At 45.9% G+C, this 23,689-nt stretch overlaps 1 protein-coding gene across 6 annotated transcripts in view; it reads right to left on the bottom strand.

Annotated features, from left to right (window-relative positions):
* The window catches only part of PDE1C (phosphodiesterase 1C), a 554,383-nt gene that overhangs the window by 466,445 nt on the left and 64,249 nt on the right, over nt 1–23,689 (bottom strand). For 2 of the 6 annotated variants that reach the window (XM_030857475.2, XM_030857469.2), the window contains exon 1: nt 9,988–10,102. The exons of the other annotated variants lie outside the window; for them this stretch is intronic. In XM_030857475.2, coding sequence (XP_030713335.1) covers nt 9,988–10,072 — 85 coding nt within the window. In that variant the 5' untranslated portion in view covers nt 10,073–10,102. Of the gene's footprint in view, nt 1–9,987; nt 10,103–23,689 lie in introns of those variants that run through there. 6 annotated transcript variants of the gene reach the window in all.

Below are 23,689 nucleotides of genomic sequence, written 5' to 3'. Positions count from 1 at the left end.
AGCCTTGCAGCCACGCCAGCACCCAACGTAAGTGGCTGGTCGGGGGCTATGAGAGGCAGCCAGGGGGCAGGCCGGGGAGCTCCAGCCAAGGAAGCAGCTGTGGGTCCGGGAGACTTGCCCGCTCCCTGATTTCAGAGCCTCTCCACAGTCACAACCAACAGCTACCAATTACTGGGCATCTAGAGTATGCTGGGTTCCATCGTTGCCCATCCTACTGAATTCCCCCAGCAGCACAACAAAGAAGGAAGTGTTATCCTCATTTACAAATGAGGGACCCAAGGCTCAGAAAGATTGATGCTCTTTCCCACAGTCACAGAGACAGGAAGCCCCAGGGCTGGATCTAGAGCCCGGGTCTTCTGCCTCTCCTTCCTTTCCACATAACATCCTGACCTAGGAGAGCTAACCACCTAAAAAGGGCCTGGCAGTTAGGGACTCACTCTGCAAAGCCATCACAAGTGACACACTAAGTCCTAAAAGATGATTAACTGGTTAAGAAGATGGGAACATTTGTAGGTCCACCATGGATTCATCAAGAACAACTGTACAGCACTGGGACGCCAACGTCCAAGAACACACAGAAGTGAATGCCTTTTGGCAGGAAATGCCAGTTTTGAACAACAGAAAGGCAGAAGACCAAGGTCATCCTTACAGCTTTTCAAGGAACAGCATAAATGGGTGTTCGATCAAGCAGGACTCAGAGATGGTTATTACTATCTTCATGTAAATAATATTGTTATGGAAATTTATTATTATTATTATTACATACAGTATGAATATTATAATAATAATATGGAAAAATATCATAACATTTTATAGAGAACTTACTATGTACCAGGTGCTGTTCAGAGTGCTTGATGTACATTAACTCATTTACTCCTCCAACACCCTAGGAGACAGGTAATATAATTATCTCTATTTAACAGATGAGCACACTGAGATACAGAATGGGTAAGTAACCTGTCCAAGGTCACAGTGATCACACAGCTAATAAATTGAGAAGCCAAAATTCAAACCAAGGTAGTCAAGCTCCAGAATCCACACTCTTAACCTCTACACCTACTGCCTCTCAAATACAGCAAACATTTATTAAGCAGGATCCAGGCTAGGTGCTTCCACGACTATTATCTATTATCACATTTACTGTTCATTACAAACAAATCTAGCAACACGAACGGAAGCCATGAAGGCTTCATAACACATCAGAATGGAGCTAACCCTGCAGGCAAGCAGAAACACTTGGAAATCTCCACCCAGCCCCCCATTTCTCATTGGGATTTGATACCACAAAGGTGAAACAGCTGGAAGGCCCAGGCAGCTACACATTGACTTGTCTTTGGTTAGAGCTCAGCGGTTATCAAACTTCACTGGGCGTACAGTGAATTACCATACAAAGTTGTGTACACAAAATCTAGTCTACTTACTTCAAGAATAATTTCAGCTCTTTGCTAGCCCTACATTCAATTTGCCTCTGCGTTGTTCTGAACTCTGCAAATTTCTTTCACCAGAAATCCTGTGAGGGTCAAACTTAGCCATTCCCCTGCACCTTCTGGCTCTGGGACAGCTACGGTGGCCTTCAGGACTCAAAGCTCACTGCCTTCCCTTCCTGGAGTGGCAGGAACCACAGAGATTTTTGTACCCAACCAGCTCACTTACAGGTGGAGAAATTGTCGCCCATGTTAAGCGACTTGCCCAGGATTACAGAGCAAGTTAGGAAGAAACTAACCCTAACTTTCAATTCTGAGTCTCATACATGTTTTCCACTACACTGTGCAATTTTTTTCCCCTGTGGTTCCCCTGGCTCTTCTACAGTGCTATATTCAGCAAATGTTTATTAACCCCCAATAATAATAGTGCTATAGACTGATTTTGTGTCCCTTCAAAATTAATATGTTGTAACCTAATCCCCACTGTGATGGTACTAGGTGGTGGGGCCTTTGGAAGGTAATTAGGTCATGAGGGTGGAGCCTCATAAATGGGATTAGCGCCCTTATAAAAGAAACCCCAGGGCTTCCCTCGTGGCGCAGTGGTTGAGCGTCCACCTGCCAATGCAGGGGACACAGGTTCATGCCCCGGTCCGGGAAGATCCCACATGCCGCGGAGCGGCTGGGCCCGTGAGCCATGGCCGCTGAGCCTGCGCGTCCGGAGCCTGTGCTCCGCAACGGGAGAGGCCACGACAGTGAGAGGCCCGCATACCACAAAAAAAAAAAAGAGAGACCCCAGAGAGCTCCTTCACCCCTTCTGCCATGTGAGGACAGCCCACAGTGAGAAGACAGCCCTCTATGAACCAGAAGCAGGCCCTCACCAGACACCAAATCTTCCCAGCCTCCACAGCTGTGAGAAATACATTTCTGTTAAGCCACCCAATCTATGGTATTCTGTTATGGTAGCCTGAATGGACTAAGGTAATGCCTAGGAGCTCGGCTTGCATTATCTCATTTAATTGCCCAACCCAGCAAGGTAGATACTATATTTATTATGTCCATTTTACAGCTTAAGACACTAAACTTTAGCCATTTGATGCCACCTCTCCAAGATCATGGCAAAAGATGAGGTTCAGAATCTGAACCCCAAGTGTCTTAACTCCAGAGCTTGTTATATTCTGGACTCTGTGAGGTCCAATTTCACCATCCCGGTCCCCTTTTTTTTCTGTGTCCTACAGCCAATCCCCAAGTCAAGTTCAGAAGCTCTTTCCTGCAATGCTGTTCTCCCCACTACCCACAACGTCCCCATGGCCCCAGGTGGACTGTGCCCATTGCTCTGCTAGGTCCATGAGGCTTCGTAGACATGCCAGGGACACCGTGTGGCCCCAGAAGGTGCATCGGTCCATGAGAGGGCAGGAGAGTGTCCAGTGCCCACTCTGCTCTTGTTCCCAACTGGCGTCAGGGGCCAGGATACAGTACAGGGTTTCCTGGTGGCCACTCCCGCACCAGCACAGACCAGTAGTGACCCACGTCTAAGCCTGCCCCAGAACACACCCGCAAACCCTCAGGATCACACCACCGACCCCCTCACCTGCTCGCAGCCAGAGCCAGCTCTAGTCAGTATAATTTCAGGGGAAGGGAAGGGTTGCTGAGCAAACACGCAGTGTGACAGCAGGCACTGTGCATAGAACTTCACTCCCCAGGCCGCGTTCACGCACGAGGAAGGTGTCACTAGCCCCGTTTATTCTAAGAAGGAAACCAAGGCTCAGAGAAGCTAACTGACTTGCCTGACCAGCACAGTAAGTCTTTGTGTGACTCCAAAGCCCAGGGTTTCCCACTACAAATGCCCTCTCTCAGCTGACAGACATCCCTAAAACTATGCACTCCAATTGCTGGCTGACAATCAGAACCCCGTCATGAGAGCCTCATTCCTCAAGCTTCCCTTTGTTGAAGTGCAAATGCTGTGCAGAGGGGTGCACAAGTTGTAACCAGTATTTAAGTCTCCCCTAATAACAAGAAGCATTTTAATGGCATTTCAGGGTTAACCAACAAATTTTTCATGCAAATCTTCACTTGATCCTCACCACATCCCGTAACTAAGGATCACACTCCGCATCTGACATGTGAGGAACTGAGGCTCAGATGCAGGAGTGGGGATCGAGGGGGGCAGCTGAGAGCCAGAGTACAGACTGCAGTCCCAGTCTGCGTGAGCCCTCAGTCCACACACCACCTCACCTCACTCTGCTCCAGTCTTCCCAGGGATGTGAGAAGGAGGGAATTAGGGCAACGGGCACTGGGAGGTGGCGGTAGGACAGTGTGCCTTGGATTCTTATTCAGTTCCTTGCGACCCACCATCACCCGCAACCAGGCATACAATGCCCAAAGGTCTCGCCTCCACCCAGACAAACTAGCAGGCAGACGTGACAGTCAGCCAAGAGAGCACTGAGACCGGTCTGGGCTGAGAAAGTCCCCAGCCATACACACCAAGGGAGGCCAGGGGCCGCTATGCCTGGGCTGGAGAGGGGCCACACCCCCGGTGCATGCAGCCCCATCACCCCCGACACCCACGGAGCCCTGCCCACACAGAACCCCTGTGAAAGGAGCATCCTCCAGCAGACCTCCCCACTTAGCGGGGCTTCCCAGCACCCGGCAGTCCCAGGGTGGGACAGGGAACCCTCACTCCTAGCCCCTTGGGCCTCTGATTGCTGTCTAGGGGCCCCTTGTTTTTCCTCCTCTGGGACAACCCTGCAGAGAGAAACTCAAGGGAGCCAGTGGCAGCTGCTACAGGAAACACATCCCTCTGTTAGCAACACGTCTTCAGTACAGGCCTAGAATTTTCCACAACACCACCAGGTTCATTTCTGAAGGAGGCAGCTTCTTTTCCATACGTCCCACCAACTTCACATCCTCCCAGCCCATGGCTTCACCCACTTCCTTCTGACACCCTGGAGGTCACTCATCGCCGAGGGGAGAAGGGGAAATGAGGATACCCCGAGCCCAATTTTCTCAGCTATAAAAGGAGTGGTGAGTAGCACCAAGGGAGATCGAAGGAGGCCCCCTCAGGCGGCTGAAAAAAAAAAAAAGTGCTTTTGTTTTCTGCGGACATACTTCACTTTGGGAGGAAAGTGTGTGCTTGTATTTCAGGCAGCCTTATGAAGAAAGTAAGAAACTGCAAATCCACTGAATACAAACCCAAACATATAACCAAGCCCCCGAAGACAAGGAAAGTTCTTCTGGAAACCAGTGATACTGCAACTCCCGCAACAACCATTCATTTCATATTCAAATGGGAGTTCACAGTCAAGCTACACTTGAACTTCTACATATGGGCTTCAATTAATGTTAACAGCTACAATCGTTGGCTACAATCATAACTTCAGTGGTTTCCTAGGGATGGGACCCTCAAATCACGGAGGCTGATGACAGTAGTGCTTTCTGGATGTAGCATGTGTTCAAGCTCATGGTCTCGTTTCCCAGACCTCTTGATCGCATACCTGATTTCATGACCTGAGAACATCATACAGAGAGGACACAAGACCATTTCCCAGGTACATGAGGGGAGCGCTGAACAGACGGCCCTGGTGGGAGGTGGATTAACAAGCCTATTTCTTCAACCTGATCTTCCTCTCAGGAGCAGCCCTCCCCTCCCTGTGACAATGGTCCATCTTTTTCTGGTTTTGCCCCAGCCTGTGCTCGCTCATCAGACCTTGGCAAACTCCCTGACCTGTCCTTATCAGGATGATGGGCTCGTCCCAAGGCTCAGGCACAAATAAAGTCTACCATGGGAGGGAGCACGGTTGGGACAAACCCTGGGCTGAGGAGTCAGGGCAGATGTCGTCTGAACCCAACCCTGCCACTTCCTAGCTTGTGACTTCCGGCAGATTACTTTCTCTCGGAGTCTCAGGAGCTTCTTCTCCTGAAATGGGGGTCATGACACGTACCTTTCAGAGTCGTTGTGAAAGGTGGTCAAATGAGCAGAGTAGAGCACCTAGTTCAGTGCCTGGCCCACACCCCATAGCTATGCATGGCAAATGGCAGGGCCTGTTCTTCGTGCAGCCTTGACCGTCAGTGTCCCAGAGTCCCTGCAGCCAGGGCATAGGCCAGCTCAGGAGCCCCAGGCTCTCATGTCAGAGGGAACCCTCACAGGGTTTCTCCCTGGGGGTGTCACTGGCGTTTAGGGCAATTCCTCACTGTGCAGGACTGCCCTCACACTACAGAACACTGAACCCCTCTGATCTCTGCTCACTGTCTGTAGAGCCTGTCCCCAGCCCCCTAGAACTCAACTACTAATAGTGTACCATATGTGTCCAAACACCCCTTGGGGAGTATCATTCCTGGCAGAGAACCACAGCTGAAGCCTTCTCCCTGCCAATCTGAACCACAAGTCTCTGAGCCAGATGCCTCCTCTTATCCCAGAGACATCCATTTAACAGAGAGAAGTTCTGTCAGGAGCCCTCCAAGGAAACGTGATTCTTGACCTTGCCACAGGGGTGGGTCACACCTCCCCTTCTGAAGAACCCTCAAGACCCCCATTGTCCTCAAAAGCCTCTCCTGGTAAGAATCTCTTGACTCGCCAGGACCATAACATAAATTCCTTTAGTAAAGTTCTTTGACCTGGAAATTTTACATAATTAACAGACTGGAAGAGAAGGTGATTCTTGATGACAGAATGTCAGACACTTGAGAAAAGGGAGTGATCTGGGCACCAGGATCTCTTCAGGATTCTTCTCTCACGTGGTAAGAGGGGGACTGTCCAACTATTCCACCCTGCTGAAACCATGGGACAAGCTGGCAACCATGGGCACAGGCTACAAGATATCTGTATGTCCTGAAATCAAGTCCTACCTGCCACACACTGACGTTGCAGTAATATGAAGTCCCCTGCTCAGAAAAAAATGTCACATAACGTATATGACAGACAGCACTTGCAAATCATACACACACGCGTACATGTTTGTATATAATGCGTATTACTATACATATTAATTATATAATTATTATGTGATTAGTATATTGTATACTTAATATATAGTGATTATAATTATATATTATGTATAATTAATATATTGATTATATGTATAACTAACATGTATTTTGTACATTAAGAGTATAGTTTGACTCTTGAACAACTCAGGGGTTACGGTTAGTTGAAAATCTGCATTATAACTAACCGTCAGCCTTTCCTATATGTGATTCCTCCATATCCCCAATTCCACATCCGCAGATTCAGCCAACTGCGGATCGTATAGTACTGTAATATTTACTATAGAAAAAAATTCTCGTATAAGTGGACCTGCGCGATTCAAACCCAGTTGTTCAAGGGTCAACTGTACTTGCAAATTAAAAATAAATGATGAAATTCCCCCAGAGGAAAAACATACAGGAAAAGAACATAAAATGGCAATTTCACAAAAGAAGTGAAATAACATGTGGAAGTAAGATACTACCTTCCACCTCTCAAACCAACAGCTTTTGAAAAATTATAGTCCAGTCTCATGAGAGTGTGAGCACCTGATATGTTGCTGATGGGAGTGTAAGCTGGTATTTCCAGAGGGCAGTTGAGCAATATGTTTTAAAATCCCTAAAAATATACATAGTCTTGGACCAAGCAATCGTACTTCTAGAAATTTATTCTCAGAAGTATTAATGGATGTACTCAAAGATTGAGCCTGTTTTCATTGTCTATTATGGTAAAAAATTAAAAGCAACCTAAATAGCCAACAATAGAAGATTTTTTAAATAAAAACTTTGTATATAGCTTGAAACAAAGCTATTATGATATTTAATAACATTACCAAACATTATGACTGCATTTGTTAAAAATACTGTGTATATACAATAAAAAGTACTGGAAGTCTATACAAGAAATATTAATAATGTTTAGCATCGGGTGATAAAATTACAAGTGATTTTCTTTCTTTCTTTTTGAATATCTGTGTTTGCTAAAATGTCTATATTGGCCTAAAACTTCTAAAATGTCTCTTATGGCATTTAGTAGCTTCTACTTTGTAAAATGTTATGTATGAACACATCGCATCACCCCAAGAGTACAAATTCCTTGAACACTAGGTTCTAAGTCTGATTCATCATCATAAACTCCCCATGATATTAGCTTAGGGACTTGAATAATTACAACAATTACCATTTATTGAATGTTTGCCATATGGCAGGCATTGTATTAAATTGTATCTTTTAATACAGTAAAATTCAATAAGCATTTTTTGAAGAAGGGAGGAAAGGAGGAGGGCAGATGGAAAGGAGTGAATGAATAAATGCCCAAAGGTCTGAAACAAGCTGGCAGCTCTCTCACCAGGAAGTGACCTGCTCACTTTTGAGGTCCCTTCTGACTAGCAGACCACACCAACGTGCCAGACCATTTCCTCTAGTGAGGATGGGAGCAAAAAGAGGGGCGGGGAGGGCTACACTGTAAACCTGGGTTTTAGAAGCCACACTTTTTGGAAGATAAGATTTCACAGGGAACTCAGTGCTTTGTGACCGCCTGGAGGGGTGGGATAGGGAGGGTGGGAGGGAGGGAGACGCAGGAGGGAGGAGATATGGGAACGTGTGTATATGTATGGCTGATTCACTTTGTTGTGGAGCAGAAACTAACACACCATTGTAAAAAAAAAAAGAAAAAGATTTCACAGGGAACTGCCAGGTAAAACGTCAAAATCATTTTTGGGTGCTTCCTTATCAGATTCAAAAAAACTAATATTAAAACGGCAAAGGCCTTTTAATGAATCATTTTTGACCTTGGCAACCTTTAATTCATTCCTACAAAAACTCCCAAGCACCCACCATCACCATTATGAAAGATAAATTACACACAGTCTCATCCTTAAGGAATCCGTAATGCAAGAGGACGACGAATAGTTGCTGAAATAAGTGATTCAAGGCCGAGTGTGAGCTCTCACAGAGGACTAAGAGGCTGAGATGAGTGCAGAGGGAGAAATTCTTTCTGATGGGGAAGGAGAGCAGAGGAGGTGGCAAGTGAGAGCCAGGATAGACAAGATTTCTCAGTGCAGAGTTGGGGGAAATGGCATTCCTGGCTGAGGGCACAGCCTGAGCAGAGGCTCTGAGGGGTGGGATGTGGGCAAACAATCATGAGTGTGTGGAAGAAACAGGTTTGAAGTGACAGCTGAGGCAGGAAAAGCAAGTTCAAGCCAGAATGGAGAGGCTTGGGAAGCAGGCAAAGGAGTTTAGACTTAATTCTGGTAATATTTGTTCAGCCCATGCCCCCCAAATCTTGGGCCACTTCATTAGAAGGAGCAAAAGTGGTCCAGAGATGAGCTCCTGTCCATCAGCCTCTTCTTGCCCCTGGCAAATTCCTGCTACACTTCTAAAAAGCACATTAATACACCCCTCACTTTCAAAGACTCTGGGGTGAAGTTCAGATTTAAAGCCGTAGTGACCTGAGCACACACAGAAGTAGAAATGCTGAAGCAGCTCCTTGACACCTGGCTCTGCCCTGCCATTCTCCAAACTCTGACATTCCAGAGAGGAAGTTGCCCTGGCTTAGCCCATCTCCTGGAAGATGAGGAGGCAATCCCTGGACCAGCTGGTGTGCAGCATAGAACGGGCAGTAAAAGCACCAAGAACTGATCTCTTCAAATTCAGCTTCCAGAGGGTCAGCCCTGTGGTCCCACTCCCTCTAACAGCCATGAAGACACCCCCAGCCCCCTCTGGTACCACTCTTGGTAAAGGGTTTGGGAAAGGAGCCACTAGGAGTCCAGAGGACAGCAGACAGGTTTTTCTCAAATGCTTCAGTAGCATGATACATCCTTCCCTCCCTGCCTTCTCTCTCTCTCTCTCTAAATGTGCCTCTTTTTCTGCTTTATCTTCACTCTCTCCCTCCCCCCTCCCTCCTTCCTGTCTTTCTCTCTCTCTCCTTGTGTCCCTTTCTCTTCTTGCTTCAATCTTGGTAGAACCTATCCTTCAATCTCTTTCTCTGAATCTCTCTATCTCTATGTGTCTGTCTCTCAAAGCCTCTGCCTCTCTGTTTCTATAACTGTCTCCACGTCTTTGACATTCTATCAGTCATTCTCTGTCTTGGCATCTACGACTTTGTATTTCTGACATGCTGTCTACGTGTTTCTACTAATGTCTCTGTCTAGATGTCTCTGTCATTCTGTCTCTCTATGTGTCTCTGTGTCTCTGTCTTAGTGCCTGTCATGCCCACGTCTTTCTGTCACTCTTTCTCTCTCCCAGTATTTCCATCTCTCTGCCTCTATCTCTGTCTCTATCCCTCCTGTCCCGGCTTGTGTTACTAAAATCGCTGAGAGGAAATCGAGCAGTTCCAAAAGCTGTGACCCTAAAAACCAGCTTCAGCGGGATGCCGGGTTAGAGCGGCGGGAGGGGCACCGCGGGGACAGCCCCGGTGAGGCGGCCGGGCCACACACGCGACTTCCCGGCCCCGTTGCCCCTCCCCGGGTCTCCCGCCTGGCGAGCGCCTCGCCTCGCCTCGCCTCGCCTCGCGGCCCAGCCCGACCCCGAGGACCCTCGGCGCCACCTGAGAGGAGGTTTGCCCCAGCCGGGAGTAGAACAACAGAGGGCGGAAAGTTCTCACCGATGGTGAAGCTGTAGCCATCGATGCTGAAAGTGGCACTCCGGCATTTTTTGAAGCCCTCTTTCCTGTTGCTGGCGTCCGTCATGGCTCGGCCGGCGGCGTCCCGGGGTCCCCCGCGGCGGAGCGCGCAGCCCCGCGCCGGCGCCCCGCGCTCGGCCGCGTCCCCTCCTCCGGCGCGCCGCGCGCTGTCCCCGCTGGTCCGTCGCTCGCTGCGAGCGGAGCGCGCCGGCTGCAGGCGCCGCGACCGCGAGGTCGACTAACGAACGCACTAGGCACACGGCGCAGCCAGCGAGCGTCGCAACTGCTCCATCTCCAGTGCCAGGTTCCAGACACCACGAGAGGAGTGCTAAGAAAGGCAGGCGACGCGGACCGGTGCGCGTGGATGCAGGCCGGGGGGTGGGTGGGTGCCGAAATCCCTGTCTTTGCCACCCTACTCCCTGGGAGCCGCTGAAGCCGGCACGCTTCAGGCACGCCTGTTTTCTCTCAGCTTCGCCTTCCCCTCTGGAGGCTGGTGGGGTTTGGGGACTCTAGGGAATGGCAAAGATTGGCGTCGGGCTTCTTCTAGATGTTTTCTCTGGCGGACAAGAGAGCTCCCAAAAAGCACATCAACAGATGGAAAAGCAAACATCTAAGCCGGTCAGATACTGCCAAAGTTTGCTCCAAACAAGGAAGTCGGGAAAATCGCCACGCCCACTTCCTCCCAGCAGCTGTCTCCCTAACTGGCCTGGAACCCCGGTAAGATTACTTCTCGGCAGTCCCTGGCCAGAAGGTAATTATCAAAGTAACCCATATTTGTGGCTAAGCGCTTACACACAGAGGCTCTAAGATGTGCAAGTACTAGTCGATTCCAAACGAATTGTCCAAGCTCTTTCCAATTTGGTTTTGACAAATAGAGACTCCTGGAATGTGTTGCCAAGCAAAGATTCCTGGAATTTGTGGAGGTGGCAGAAATTTAACCAATCCTACAGCTAACCCCTCTTGTTACAGAAGAGGAAACTGAGGTCCACAGGGCCTTGACTAAGGTCCTACAGATAAAAAGTGGCAGCGTTTGGACAGAGGAGTTTCACTTTATGACATCAAATCAATCATTGGTGTTTCCAGTACCTGAAATGACTTGAGTTAGGCAAGATTTGTACAGAGGAAATCATTCCCTCCAACCAGCAAGCAATTGCTAAGGATTTACAGCTGCAGTGTTCTGTGTCAGGGGCTGGGGAGCTCATGTAATGAGACCAGAGCTGAGTCCCTTGGTGGAGTCCACACAGTGTAGCACATGGAATGACAGTGCTACACTCAGGTTATTAAGGGACTACAGTTAATTTAACCTCATTTGTCATGATGGAATTTGACACAATTACCAAACACTTGTCAATACTAACAGAGTCAATCAGGTCTATCCCTCGTTGTTTCTGAGAGAACAGTGGGTCCACACGTCTTCAGAATCTAACTAAAATTATAAGTCTTCTCCAAAAAAAAAAAGGCACATATACACACATGTGCAGTATTCCACATGCAATTTCAGGGGGCCCATAAAACCCTCAAGCCCACTGGCAACCAGGTTAGTGAATATCTCAGGAATTGAATCTTCTTCAATTTACCATATATTTTTAGAGAAATGGGTATTTTTTTAATGTCAGATGTAGTTGGAACGTCAATTATAAATTCTCTCTGGTAAGACCCAGAACCACATTAATAGTTTTCTCAGGTCAGTGGCAAGATTAATTGATCCAAAAGGCAATGGATGTCACAGACCCCGTGTCACACAGAATGGCATGTCCCAGCTTGGAAGTAAGAGAGTGCTTCAAACCCTGAGGCACTCCTTGAGACTGGAACTCGTTACAACACAAAAGCATGAAAAAGGCTGTAGAAACAAAGAGACCTGGGTCTGAAATGTGGCTCCACCACTTACCAGCTATATGACCTTGAGCAAGAAGCTAGACCTCCCTGAGTCTGCTTTCTTCATCTTACAATGTGAATTAAGAAGAGGAAATGGGTGAAACCTAGGCATGCAGTGGGCCTTCAGTTATTGCAATCACCAGGTGACTCCCAAGTTTCATTATGTAGACAGTGCAGAAAATTCTTCACAGCAATAATATATTTTCATTACTGTTATCATTAATTTTTTTTTTTTTTTTTTGGCTGCATTGGGTCTTCGTTGCTGTGTACTGGCTTTCTCTAGTTGCAGGGAGTGGGGGCTACTCTTCATTGCGGTGCGCGGGCTTCTCATTGTGGTGGCTTCTCTTGTTGCAGAGCACAGGATCTAGGCATGCGGGCTTCAGTAGTTGTGGCTCACGGGCTCAGTAGTTGTGAGCTGTGGGCTCTGGAGCGCAGGCTGTAGTTGTGGCACATGGGCTTAGTTGCTCCGCAGCATGTGGGATCTTCCCGGACTCGGGCTCGAACCCGTGTCCCCTGCATTGGCAGGTGGATTCTTAACCACTGAGCCACCAGGGAAGTCCCTGTTATCATTAATTTTATAAGAAAATTTTATACATAAAATGTTTATATGTATTATATAGAATGTATTTTAAATATAGTACCCCCAAAAGTTTCTTATTGTTCTCATTTCCCTGTATTTCTCCCACTTTCCCAAACCTTCAGCAGAATCACATGCCTTCTTTTCTGGCACTGTAAGTTCTGGAATGAGGATCCTGAAAGCCCTGAGTTATAGTCTCCTATGGTTAAGTTATCAAGAAAAAAAATCCTAATGTGATGGAAAATTTTCCCTGAGTGAATGAAATTAAAACTGGGTATTTAATCACTCTTAGCAGAAAAGCTTTTTGAAATATAATCTATAAAAATAATAACAATGTGATCATTTATCTGTCCCCTAAAGACTGGTAAAAATAACTTGCCTGAACAATTAGAACTGTTTTTAAATTGCTTCTCCCCAGAACCGTTCTCTCTCTCCCTGGTTTTAGAGATTGCACACCTACAGAACCACTGAATGCACTGCTTCAAGTGCAAAGTCTGAAAGCAGCCTTCTCGGTGTTGGGCTCTTACACGAAACCAAGTGAAGTCGAGTGCTGACATTACATAAGCCGAGAAAGAATGAATTCAAGACTAAGATCAACAGAAGCATTACTTTTGCTTGTTCTTTCAGAAATGCTCCTTTAAGAATGCCTGTGAAGTAAGGAAACTAAACCAAGATATCCACGCAGATGGGTGAATCCTATGCTCTTATTGTTAGAGCAGGGGTCAGCAAACAGACCTGCAGGTCAGATCCAGCCTGTCACCTGTTTTTGTAGTCTTCAAGCTAAGAAGTGATGAAGTGATCGAAAAAAAAATTCAAAAGAAAAACATGTGACACATTAAAACTGCATGAAATTCAAATTTCAGTGTCCACAAATAAAGTTTTATTGGAACATAACTACGCTTATTTATTTACATATTGTGTATGGCTGCTTTGAAACCAACAGGCAGAGTTGAGTAGTTGTGCCCAAGGCTGCATGGCCTACAAAGCCAAAAAAGGCTGTCTGTCCCTTTACAGAAAATGTTTGCTGACTCCTAGATTATAGTAAATATCTTACACCTGCCCAGGCTTAGCTAACTTCTAGTTTTATTATATTTACTTTAAAATAAGTTTGGAAAATCATTGATCTGCTTTTAATTACTGGAATGGATTCTAACAAGGAAGGCACAGCAACAAATGCTTGATGAATGAAAGAAGGAAGGAAAGAAACAATATACATAATAATAGTTTGATCCAGTTATTAGCCAAGATTAATTAGGTTAGAATTAATTTCTCCCAAGATAATGCATGACCCTGGTTTCATCCCAAGAAATCAGAATAGGAACTGAATTCAGTACCTAAATTAGTTCATAGCTCATGGATCAAATAATGTCCTTCAAACTATAACAACTATAAAGGAAAAACTTTAATCTGGCAGGATACTCCTCTGACTCAGGTTCTAATATCATGTCCTTTGATACTCCTTATGAAGGGGCTGATAACTGTTTCTATGTAAGAGAAAGAGCGTCAGTGGAAAGTACTTATTGTTGATTGGTTTTAAACCTCTAGATAAAGATGAGCATATATATATGTGTAGCATGTGTTATCAAAAAGTCTGTTTTCTAAGAAAATAACTTTTTATTTGTCATACCAAAGAGAAGACAGCTACTCAGCACTTCACTAATGCATTTCAACCGTTCTCAGATAGGAAGCCATCTACCATTTGGAATTCTCCCAACAGCCAAAGGCCCAAGAATTGTAAACCCAAGTTGCCCCAATAAGAGCATTGTTTATACCCCTCATGGACATCCTCAGCTCTCTGACAACTACTCCAGTTTTTGGAGAGGGCCCCCTTGCGTTCACATCATCACAGAAACGGCTACAGGCAATGAAGTTTCTGAATTGCAGCCCTATTCTTCTGGCTGTAACTGGTACAGTCCAGATAAGGCTAATGAGTATCTTTGCTGCGAGTAGGAATTGTGAGAGGTGAAGAGGAATTTCCAGGAAATTCCAGTCCCAGTTCCAGCCTGCATCTAAAAATCAGCTCCTCCCAAATTCTATGAGATGCCCTAGTACCTTATACTACATTCCCTTTTTGTGAGTGACCCAGCATAAGGGAGTTTCTGCTGCTTGCAAACATGAGTCCTAACTAATCCATCAAACACGCTCCCTTTCAGGGAGAGAAGGAAAAAATAAACAGAGAAAGAAAGGGTGGAATTAAATCAACATTACTGAGTGCCAACTATGTGTTAGGCATTGTGCTAACCAAGAAACAGTCCCTGCCTTTGAGGACTTTACAAGAAGAGAAAGTCCCAGGACAGTCTCTGGAACCAGGGGTCCAAACAAGAGAGCAGTCTCAGAAAATCTGTATCTATGGAAGCGACTCCCTTCAGCTGTCACTAACACCCTTCTCTGTTTCATTTTGCTTCTACCTTATTGCTTCCCTAGAGCGTATTCTTTGTTTCTCTAGGCCCAGGGATGGCAGCGACTATCTAAATAAACAGAGAGAGTAAAAAGCAAAGTGCCTACACACTTGAGGGTCAGAGAAAGTTCCCAGAAAGATGACTCGAAAGCCCTGATGGAAATTACAGAATTCTATTTGCACAATGAGTCAACTTTTCTTTGTGATAGGAATGGCCACTGTCTATTTTTCAACTCTTTTTCTAAGTTTACATATCATTAGTGCATCCGTGAAAAATGACTATTTTTCTATACCTGCCTTCAGTGTCTCAAAAAATCCTTCCATGTCTCAAAAAATATTAGCTAAGCGATGCTTCCCCCAAAACATCAGGAGCAAATTAGAGTAAATTAATTCTTTTTTGCTCTAAGAATTTAGGGAGAATTTTCTGGTAGCCTTTGCAGTTAGGAGATTTTTAGAACTGGAGACACTCTGCAGTGGAGGTGGAGAGACCAAAATGATGGCCTTGAATTTCTTTTTCATAATCCTGAATATCAAGCCTGGACTATTCTTCCCCCCTCAGCCCACCTGGTTTGCCTAGAGACCTCCTCCTCTTCCTTCAAGTCTCCGCTGATGTCCCAGGTCCTCCAGAAAGCATTTCCTGCCTGCCTTTTCTGGAGGGAGGTGGCCACTCCACTTTAAGCCTCCCCTGGACCCCATTCCACATCTCCATACTAGAACCATCACACTGCACTCACACTGCTTGTTTGCACGCTGGTCACCCCACAAGGATATAAGCTGCTGGTAGCAGGGATGGGTCTTCCATCTCAGCCCCAGCAGTGCCTGGCACAGAGTAGGCCCTCGCTAAGACATTTGATCAATTAAGGAGTGAACACAGATGTAACATGCAATGCTGCACAGCCAGCCAGTGACGTGACTGGGGCAGAAGAGTCATTCTCAGTCATTCCCTCTCTCCATTCACCCTCTATTTTCCTCTGTGATGAGCTTTGGAGCCAGCTCATAATAAACAGGTTAACAACATTTAAAACTAATAAATACAGGGAGATCAGCTTGGTGCTTTGTGACCACCTAGAGGGGCGGGTTAGGGAGGGTGGGAGGGAGACGCAAGAGGGAGGGGATATGGGGATATATGTATAGGTATAGCTGATTCACTTTGTGATACAGCAGAAACTAACACACCATTGTAAAGCAATTATACTCCAATAAAGATGTTTTAAAAAAAACTAATAAATAAAACAAAAAGCTCCTCTGTTTGCTAGCTGTGTGACCTTGGGCAAGTTGCTTAGCCTCTCTGAGTCTCGATTTTTTCTTCTGTAAAACGGAGATGTAATAACTACCTTATAGGGAATATGTGAGTTATACCGAGATAAGTTAAAGATGTTCCCTGAACCTGACCCATAGTAAACTTTCAATATATGGTGTATTGTGTTTTTTTTTTAATTTGGCCACACCGCGCGGCTTGCAGGATCTTAGTTCCCCTACCAGGGATTGAACCCGTGCCCTTGGCAGTGAAAGCGTGGAGTCCTAGCCACTGGACCGCCAGGGAATTCCCATCAATATATGTTATTTTTTAACATCATCATCATCACTAGGACACTAGGTCCCTTTTGTGCTTGTTTCCTGCATAGAGTGCTTGAGATAATGCATACTCAGAGGCAAGAGGAACAGGCTCAGAGCTCACTCACCCTGGGCCCAAGGCCCCAGAGTATCAATCACCCCATGAGCAATGGAGCCAGAGGTTCTAAGCCTCCATCACTCAACTGAGCTGCAGACACCCACGGGCTTCCTGAGAGCTGGAGTCTGGAGCATGGACAGGGCCTGGCTCAGAAAGCACCCTCAGGAAATGCTCAGGTCCTCTCCCACCCACCAGCCTCCGTCCCCCTCCCTGTTCCACGACACTTCTGTCACCTAGGCATCACTGCATTTAGTGGACATGTTGTGGCCTTCATCTTCTCGGCCTCTTGGCAGCGTTTAACTCTGTGGACCGCAGCTGCATCATTTAGGATTTCTTTTGTTCCCCGGGCATCCAGGGCACAACCTGCTCCTGGTTTTCCCTCTAGCTTTCTTAGCCACTTCCTTCACTGTTGTTAACCAGAGAAGCTCTTATCCAGGAACCTCTTCTCACTCTATTCCCTCTCCGCTGAGCAATCCTCTTCACTTTGATAGCTCTGGTAATGACTCTCAAGTATCTATTTCCAGCTCAGATCTCTTCCCCAAGCAACAGGGTATCTCCTTTTTCTTCAGAAGGTCTTATAGGCACCTAACCTCGACTCATCCAAATCTGAACTCTTCATCTTCCTAATCCACCTCCAGAGTTCCCTTGGGGTGTTGGAGAAGGGGGATAATGCTTCTACTCCCCTTCCCAGGCCAGGCCCACCTTTATCACCCTCCTTCGAATTTCTTCTCTGGCTGATTAGGGTTCCAAGGCATTCTTCGGTCCAAACTCACTAGAACAAGGATCTCTGCTAGGAAGAGCCACCCGGCACCTCTGTGAGAGTTAGAAAAGGGTCCCCTTCCCCTGGGGGAAGCAGCCCAGGCAAGGACAAACACAGAGCTTGGTGAGTGGACATGGGCTGAGTGTTGCTCCCATACTGTTCTTGTAGTCCTCAGGCATTTTGGGGTTCCTCGCCATAATACCTCCAGAATATCATCAAAGCCTCGCTCTTAACCTCCAATTACCCCATCTCTGTAAATGGTCCTCCCATGCACTCTACCATCGGATCAGAACCTATGAGTCATGACTGTCCCCTCTGTCTCCTCACCTAAACAGCCACTAAGTCCTGACAGAACTACCACCTAAATGTCTGGCATCCACCCACCCCTCTCCATGCTCCCCCTCCCCAGTCCATGCTACACTGTCTCTCACGTGAACTGTCACGACAGCCTCCTAACCCTGCAAGCTGCTGACATTCTTGCTCCAAGCCTTTGTCTAACCAGCAGCCAAGACGACCTTTTTAAACAAAAATTTAGTCCTGTCCTTTCTCTGCCTGAAACACTTCAGAGACTCCCCATCACTCTAGAAAAACTCTCAGAACAAAGTAAAACCTCTTAGAATAAACTAACAGAATAAACACTTAAAAGTTAGTTAAGGGCTTCCCTGGTGGCAGTGGTTGAGAGTCCGCCAGCCGATGCAGGGGACGCGGGTTCATGCCCCGGTCCGGGAAGATCCCACTTGCCACGGGGCGGCTGGGCCCGTGAGCCGTGGCCACTGAGCCTGCGCGTCCGGAGCCTGTGCTCCGCAACGGGAGAGGCCACAACAGTGAGAGGCCCGCGTACCGCAAAAAAAAAAAAAAAAAAAAGTTAAAACAAACAACAAAAAAAACCCCACCTCCTTACCTTGGCTCATAAGGCCCTACAGAATCTTGGGGGGAACTGGGAGTGGTCCAGGGGAGAGCGTGGCAAATTCAAGTTCTGCTTTTCAGGAACTTTCTGGAATTTTTTTTCAAATATTTTCGATATGCTGTTAGCTGAATCCACAGATGCAGAACCGTGGAAACAGAAGACGAACTGTATTCCTGGCCTGCTGAAATGGCAGCAGAGCAAAATCTGGTGGACAGATGAAGGTTTCAAGCAAAGAAATGCCAGTTCAGCAATTGGGAGTGGTAAGAACATGGGACAGAGAGAGACCAGGCTGTGACAGAATCTGCTACATTGCGCTCATCTGATTTGCTTTGTATAAAGAAGACTCGAACTACAGTTGCAGGGAACAAGCCAGAGAATGGGCATTCGGATGTTTCATTTTTCATGCACACTTTGGCAGGTAGAGAGTGCATGTGAGGGGCAAGAGGATTGTGATGGCTAATTTTATGTCAACTGGGCCAGGCCATGGTACCCAGCTGTGTGGTCAAATATTCTGGATGTTTTGTGAACATCTGGGGTGGGGGGTGGGGCGATGAGATTAACATGTAAATCAGTGGACTCTGAGGAAAGCTGATTACACTCCATAATGTAGGTGAGCCTCATCCAATCAGTTGAAGATCTTACTACAAAAAAGCCTGACCTCCCCCCAGCAAGAAGGAATTCTACCAACAGACAGCCTCTGCACTCAAACTACAACTCTTCCCTGGGTCTCCAGCCTGTCAATCTACCCTGCAAATTTTGGACTTGCCAAGCCTCTACAATCACATGAGCCAACTCCTTACAATAAACCAACCTCTCTCTGGAGAGAGAGATAGATAGACAGACAGACAGGCTGATAGACAGACGGATGGGTGCATCCTGTTGGTTCTGTTTCTCTGACTAATACAAAGGTAAATAAGAAGGAATCTGGAGAAGATAGGAAATGGATACTAGTGGCCATCAAGCAGCTTGAGAGGACCCAGGAATCAGAGAACCTGCAGGGATTATATTCTGCACCTCAAGGAAGGTCTGAATGCCAAGGAAAAGTCACAGATGTCCCGGTGTGTTTGAGCGGTAATTTCTTCTGGCTGCAACTATCTCTGACCTTTATTTAGCATGCCATAATATTACTCAGTACCTTTGGGTCATCCAAGTATGCCTCACACTAGTACCCACTGCTCAGTAAAGATGAGGCACCGATGCTTCAATACTGTTCACGGCAGCGGTTCTCAACAACAACAGCATGCTGAAATCACCTGTGGAATGAGTCGATCATATAGACATCAGGGCTCACCGAAAGAGATTCTGATTCACTGGTCTGAACAGGGATGGGAGGCTAAGCATTGGTATTTTTTAAGCTCACCAGATGATTCTAGGGAGAAGCCAAGGATCAGAACCACTGCCGGTTTGCAACATTCATCCCAAATACTCCTGGTCTACTTCCATCCTGATGTTCCTATCTGGCTCCTGGCCTGAAGCCCTGCTTTCCTCGCAAACCCCACCGTATGCCATTGGCGATGTATTTGGCTTTCCTGCTTGACTGCTGACATTCTCTCAAGGGCTTTGCTTAGACGTATCAACTCTTCTCAGTTCAGATTCCCTTGAGAGGAGTCTGACATTCTGTGCTTCCTGAGGACCAAAAGAAAAACACACTCATATTTACTGAACTAATATTCATGTGCCAAATCCTGTATTAGTTTGTGTAGCTAATTTCTATAACAGCTCTCCAAAGTCTCAGTGGCCTGACACCACTTAAAGGTTTATTTCTTGCTCATTACAAAGCCCTATGTGCAGAGGGCAGGGAGAGATTGAAGAAAGAGGCAGACCACTCCAGACTGGTGGGTGGCAGGTTTAATAAACAAGGGAACTTTCTTACCAGGCCTGTCTTGGGCGGCCGCGAATGAGTAAGTTTCCGCACACACCCGCCGAATCTTAAGTTTATATAGAGGACTCAGCTGGGTTCAGTCACATATACCATCCAGAGAGTCTCAACACCACATTTCTATCTTAGGGCTGTATCCTTAGAGAAGCTTCTGAAAATGCCGAAGGCAAGGGGCCAAGGACAGGGGAGGTGGTGGGGAGCCTCCAGTTGCCTGGGTCCAGCTCACAGGTCAACCAGTGGTCACATCTCCTCGATGACCTCCCCCAAAAGCCTGGAAGAAAACACATATCCCTTCTTCCTACATTCCATTAGCCAGAAATTAGTCACATGGCCCCATCAAACTGCAAGAGGGGCTCCAGGAAATGAAATTAGGAAAGAAAAGAGGGTTTGGTAAACGTGTGGATCCATTTGAAACCCCACCCTCTTCACCGTTTTGACCAAATTTCCAATTCACCAGGTGCAGACATAGTACACCTGTCTGCCAAGGGCTGAGGGAAAAATCTGCCCCCAAATCACAGCTGTAACCTTTCGGTCTGAAGTTGAAAAATGTACCTAAGCCTACCGCCATGATATATAAATTAAAGCTTTGCCCCAGAAAGAACACCTCTTTTTCATGTGGCCTGATGTTGGTATTATCACTTCCAGAAGGTTTAAGGGTATAGACAATTTCAATAGTACACTATAGCTCTGGCTTTAGTAAGCAAGCCAAAAGAATAATTCATTAGTAGTAGTTGAAAATTACATCATCTTATGACATACGATTTTTTCCTTTCTGTAAATAGAAAACATAAATATAGAGAAATACAAAAATGTCCATATGTTATGAGGCAAGGGGCAAAACAGAGAGAAACTCGGTGAAGAATCTTCTGTAGGCCAGCAAAATCTGCCACATCCAAGATGTCTGACGGGGCTCTGGGGAATAGGGATTAGAAAAAATACAGAGCAGCCAGGGTTACAACTTGCACAGCAACAGGTCCCAGATGGATAACTGTTAAAGGTAGAGTCAGCATGCACCTGCACTTGAACATGGGGAAGGGAGCATGGTTTCTTAGGGGTCTAACATAGTGGCCTTAGGGATCTAACAGCCACCATGTGCCAGGCTCTGTGCTAAGTATTTTACACATGCATCTCATTTCAAGCCCTCCAATAACAAAGAATGGAGTTATGGTGTTAGATTTAGTTCGAAAATCTTTCTTACTGTGGTTCTGAAATCCCTGGAGAAGGTAACTCCTCTCAGTGGCAACCTTGCAACAGAATCATCAAGAGCACCAAGAACACTGGAACCAAAGAGAACAGACAGGCAGCTCAGAAGGGGATTTCTGACACCAGAGTGGATCCAGCTATTTGTTGGAATGACTTGTAATAGAGAGTTTCTCCCCCATCTGTTGTTCACTAGCAGCTAAATTCATCCAGGACTTTGTTCCAGCTTAGTGATTCACTTCAAACAGAATTAACAAACATGTCCCTTATCACCAGCAAACACACACCCACACAGATATACACAGCTAGCTACACACACACACACACACACACACACACACACACACACACACACACACACACACACCACCCACACTTTGTGTCCTGGATGTGGTCTCTGCTGATGATGATAATGATAAGGATGCTGGGGTTTTGGAGAAAATGTCACAGAAAAACATAGTTGGTGAGAGTAAAAAACTATATTTAAGAAAAAGAGCAAAGTAGGATACAATATGGTCACAACTATGTAAAAACTGCACTTCAGAAAGACGGGGAGAAAACACCCCAAAATGGTGATAGTGATTACAGTCTAGTGCTGGAGTTACAGGTAACCTGGTTACCCAGAGGCAACAAGTTCAGGCTTATCCTCCCACCCAGGAAACTTGGTAGAATTTAGTTTCTTCTTTTATGTGTCCTCCAAATTTTTTACTCTGCCCATTATTAGAAAAAAAGAAAAACATTTAAAAAGTCAGTTGTTGGGAATTCCCTGGAGGTCCAGTGGTTAGGACTCGGCACTTTCACTGCATTGGCCCGGGTTCGATCCCTGGTCGGGGAACTAAGATCCCGCAAGCCTCAAGGAGCAGTCAAAAAAATAAAATAATAATAAAATAAATAAAAAGTCAGTTGTCAATGCAAACATGGGTCTCTGAATTATTTCCTGTATTTGTCCTGTTTTAAAAATTTTATGATTTAAAAAATATATTAAAGTAAATTATCCTGAGCCAGATCAATGACCCGTGCCTAGACTGTAAGCTTCGTGAGGGCTGTGTGTGTTTTGTTCACTGATGTAGTCCAAATACCTAGAACAATCTTGGCACTGAGTAGGCAGTCAATAAATACTTGTTGAATGAATATTCTGGTTCTGACAGTAGCTTTAAGAAGAAATATGGAAATTAACATGCCAGCCTTCTCAGTCAAGGATGTGCTCTAACCAGCCTCCATGAATCAGGATAAATGGTCCATCTTTACCACCAACTGCGTAAAGGAGAATTCGTACTCATTGTCTAAAAACTCTTGGGCTCCTCTTCTCAGGAGAGATTTCATACTTCCATCATACCAGGACTTAATGGAAAAGTCCTGCTACCGCATTATCAGTGACACCTTATTTACTGGTACTTTACAAAATATCAGGCATGTTCACCATACAAGGCAACCTGGTACAAAAAGAAAGAGATTGTAGTCTTGTGTAGTGGAAATTCTAAATTACGATCTTAAATTATAAAAACCTTCATGGGTGGGGAAAGCACAAAGTCTCTACGTTGACAAGATGACTGAAATCTCAGAATCACAAGCACATTTTTCCAGATGTTGATTATGCTGCCGCCCAAAAACTCTACCAGAGAATCAGACAGTCTGTATTATCATGACAAAAGAAAGCAGTTATGTTGGCAGCAGGTGGGAGTATTAACGATTTAATGCTGAGCTGCTTTTGTCAGGTATTTAAGTTACCAAAAGGCATTTTTTCTAATTGTGATAAATTCTTACACATACATTTGGCAACTGAATTTCTAACAAAATACCTCTCAGGCCAACAAAGGGCATTTGAGAGAATGGAAGCAATTTGGTTTCCTCTTTTCACGAGTTGCCTCTTGACTTAATTAATCTCCCTGTGATTTTGAAGATATCCTCCAAACCACGAAGCACTGTCACTGACACATGGCCTGCATTCAGCGAATGGTTACGGGATTGACTCAAAATGTGTGACAACTGAAGCACATCACAAGAAAATTGAATTGCTGAAGTATGCTGGAAATCAAGACCACTTGTTGGAGATAAGTGAAAAAGGGTAAAAATGAGGTGTTAACTCAGTGATTAAACTGAAAGAAGAGTCAGTGGGTCCTCATTTTCAATTCCTGTTTGTCGAGGTCCTCACTGTGGTCCAACCACTGTGACAGACCCTTTCATCTCCAGAAAGAATCTTAGCCCTAACAACAATTCCCATGTTGCACATTAAGAAACTGAGGCCAGGTGCAGCAAGGTGGATGTGACATCTAAATGGGGACCAATCCGACTTCTCCCCAGACCTCCATCCACCATGCTAGGCTGCCTGTCTTCATCTTCTCAGAGGGTGCAAAGTTCCAGACACTCCCATCTGTGGGCCCTTCCACCCATTCTTATTTTTTCAACCTCTCCCTTG

This window comes from Globicephala melas, chromosome 9 (assembly GCF_963455315.2).
Source record: "Globicephala melas chromosome 9, mGloMel1.2, whole genome shotgun sequence".
Lineage (NCBI taxonomy): Eukaryota > Metazoa > Chordata > Mammalia > Artiodactyla > Delphinidae > Globicephala > Globicephala melas.
Note: the sequence above shows the minus strand (reverse complement) of the source record. Positions and strands in the feature narration are given on the sequence as shown.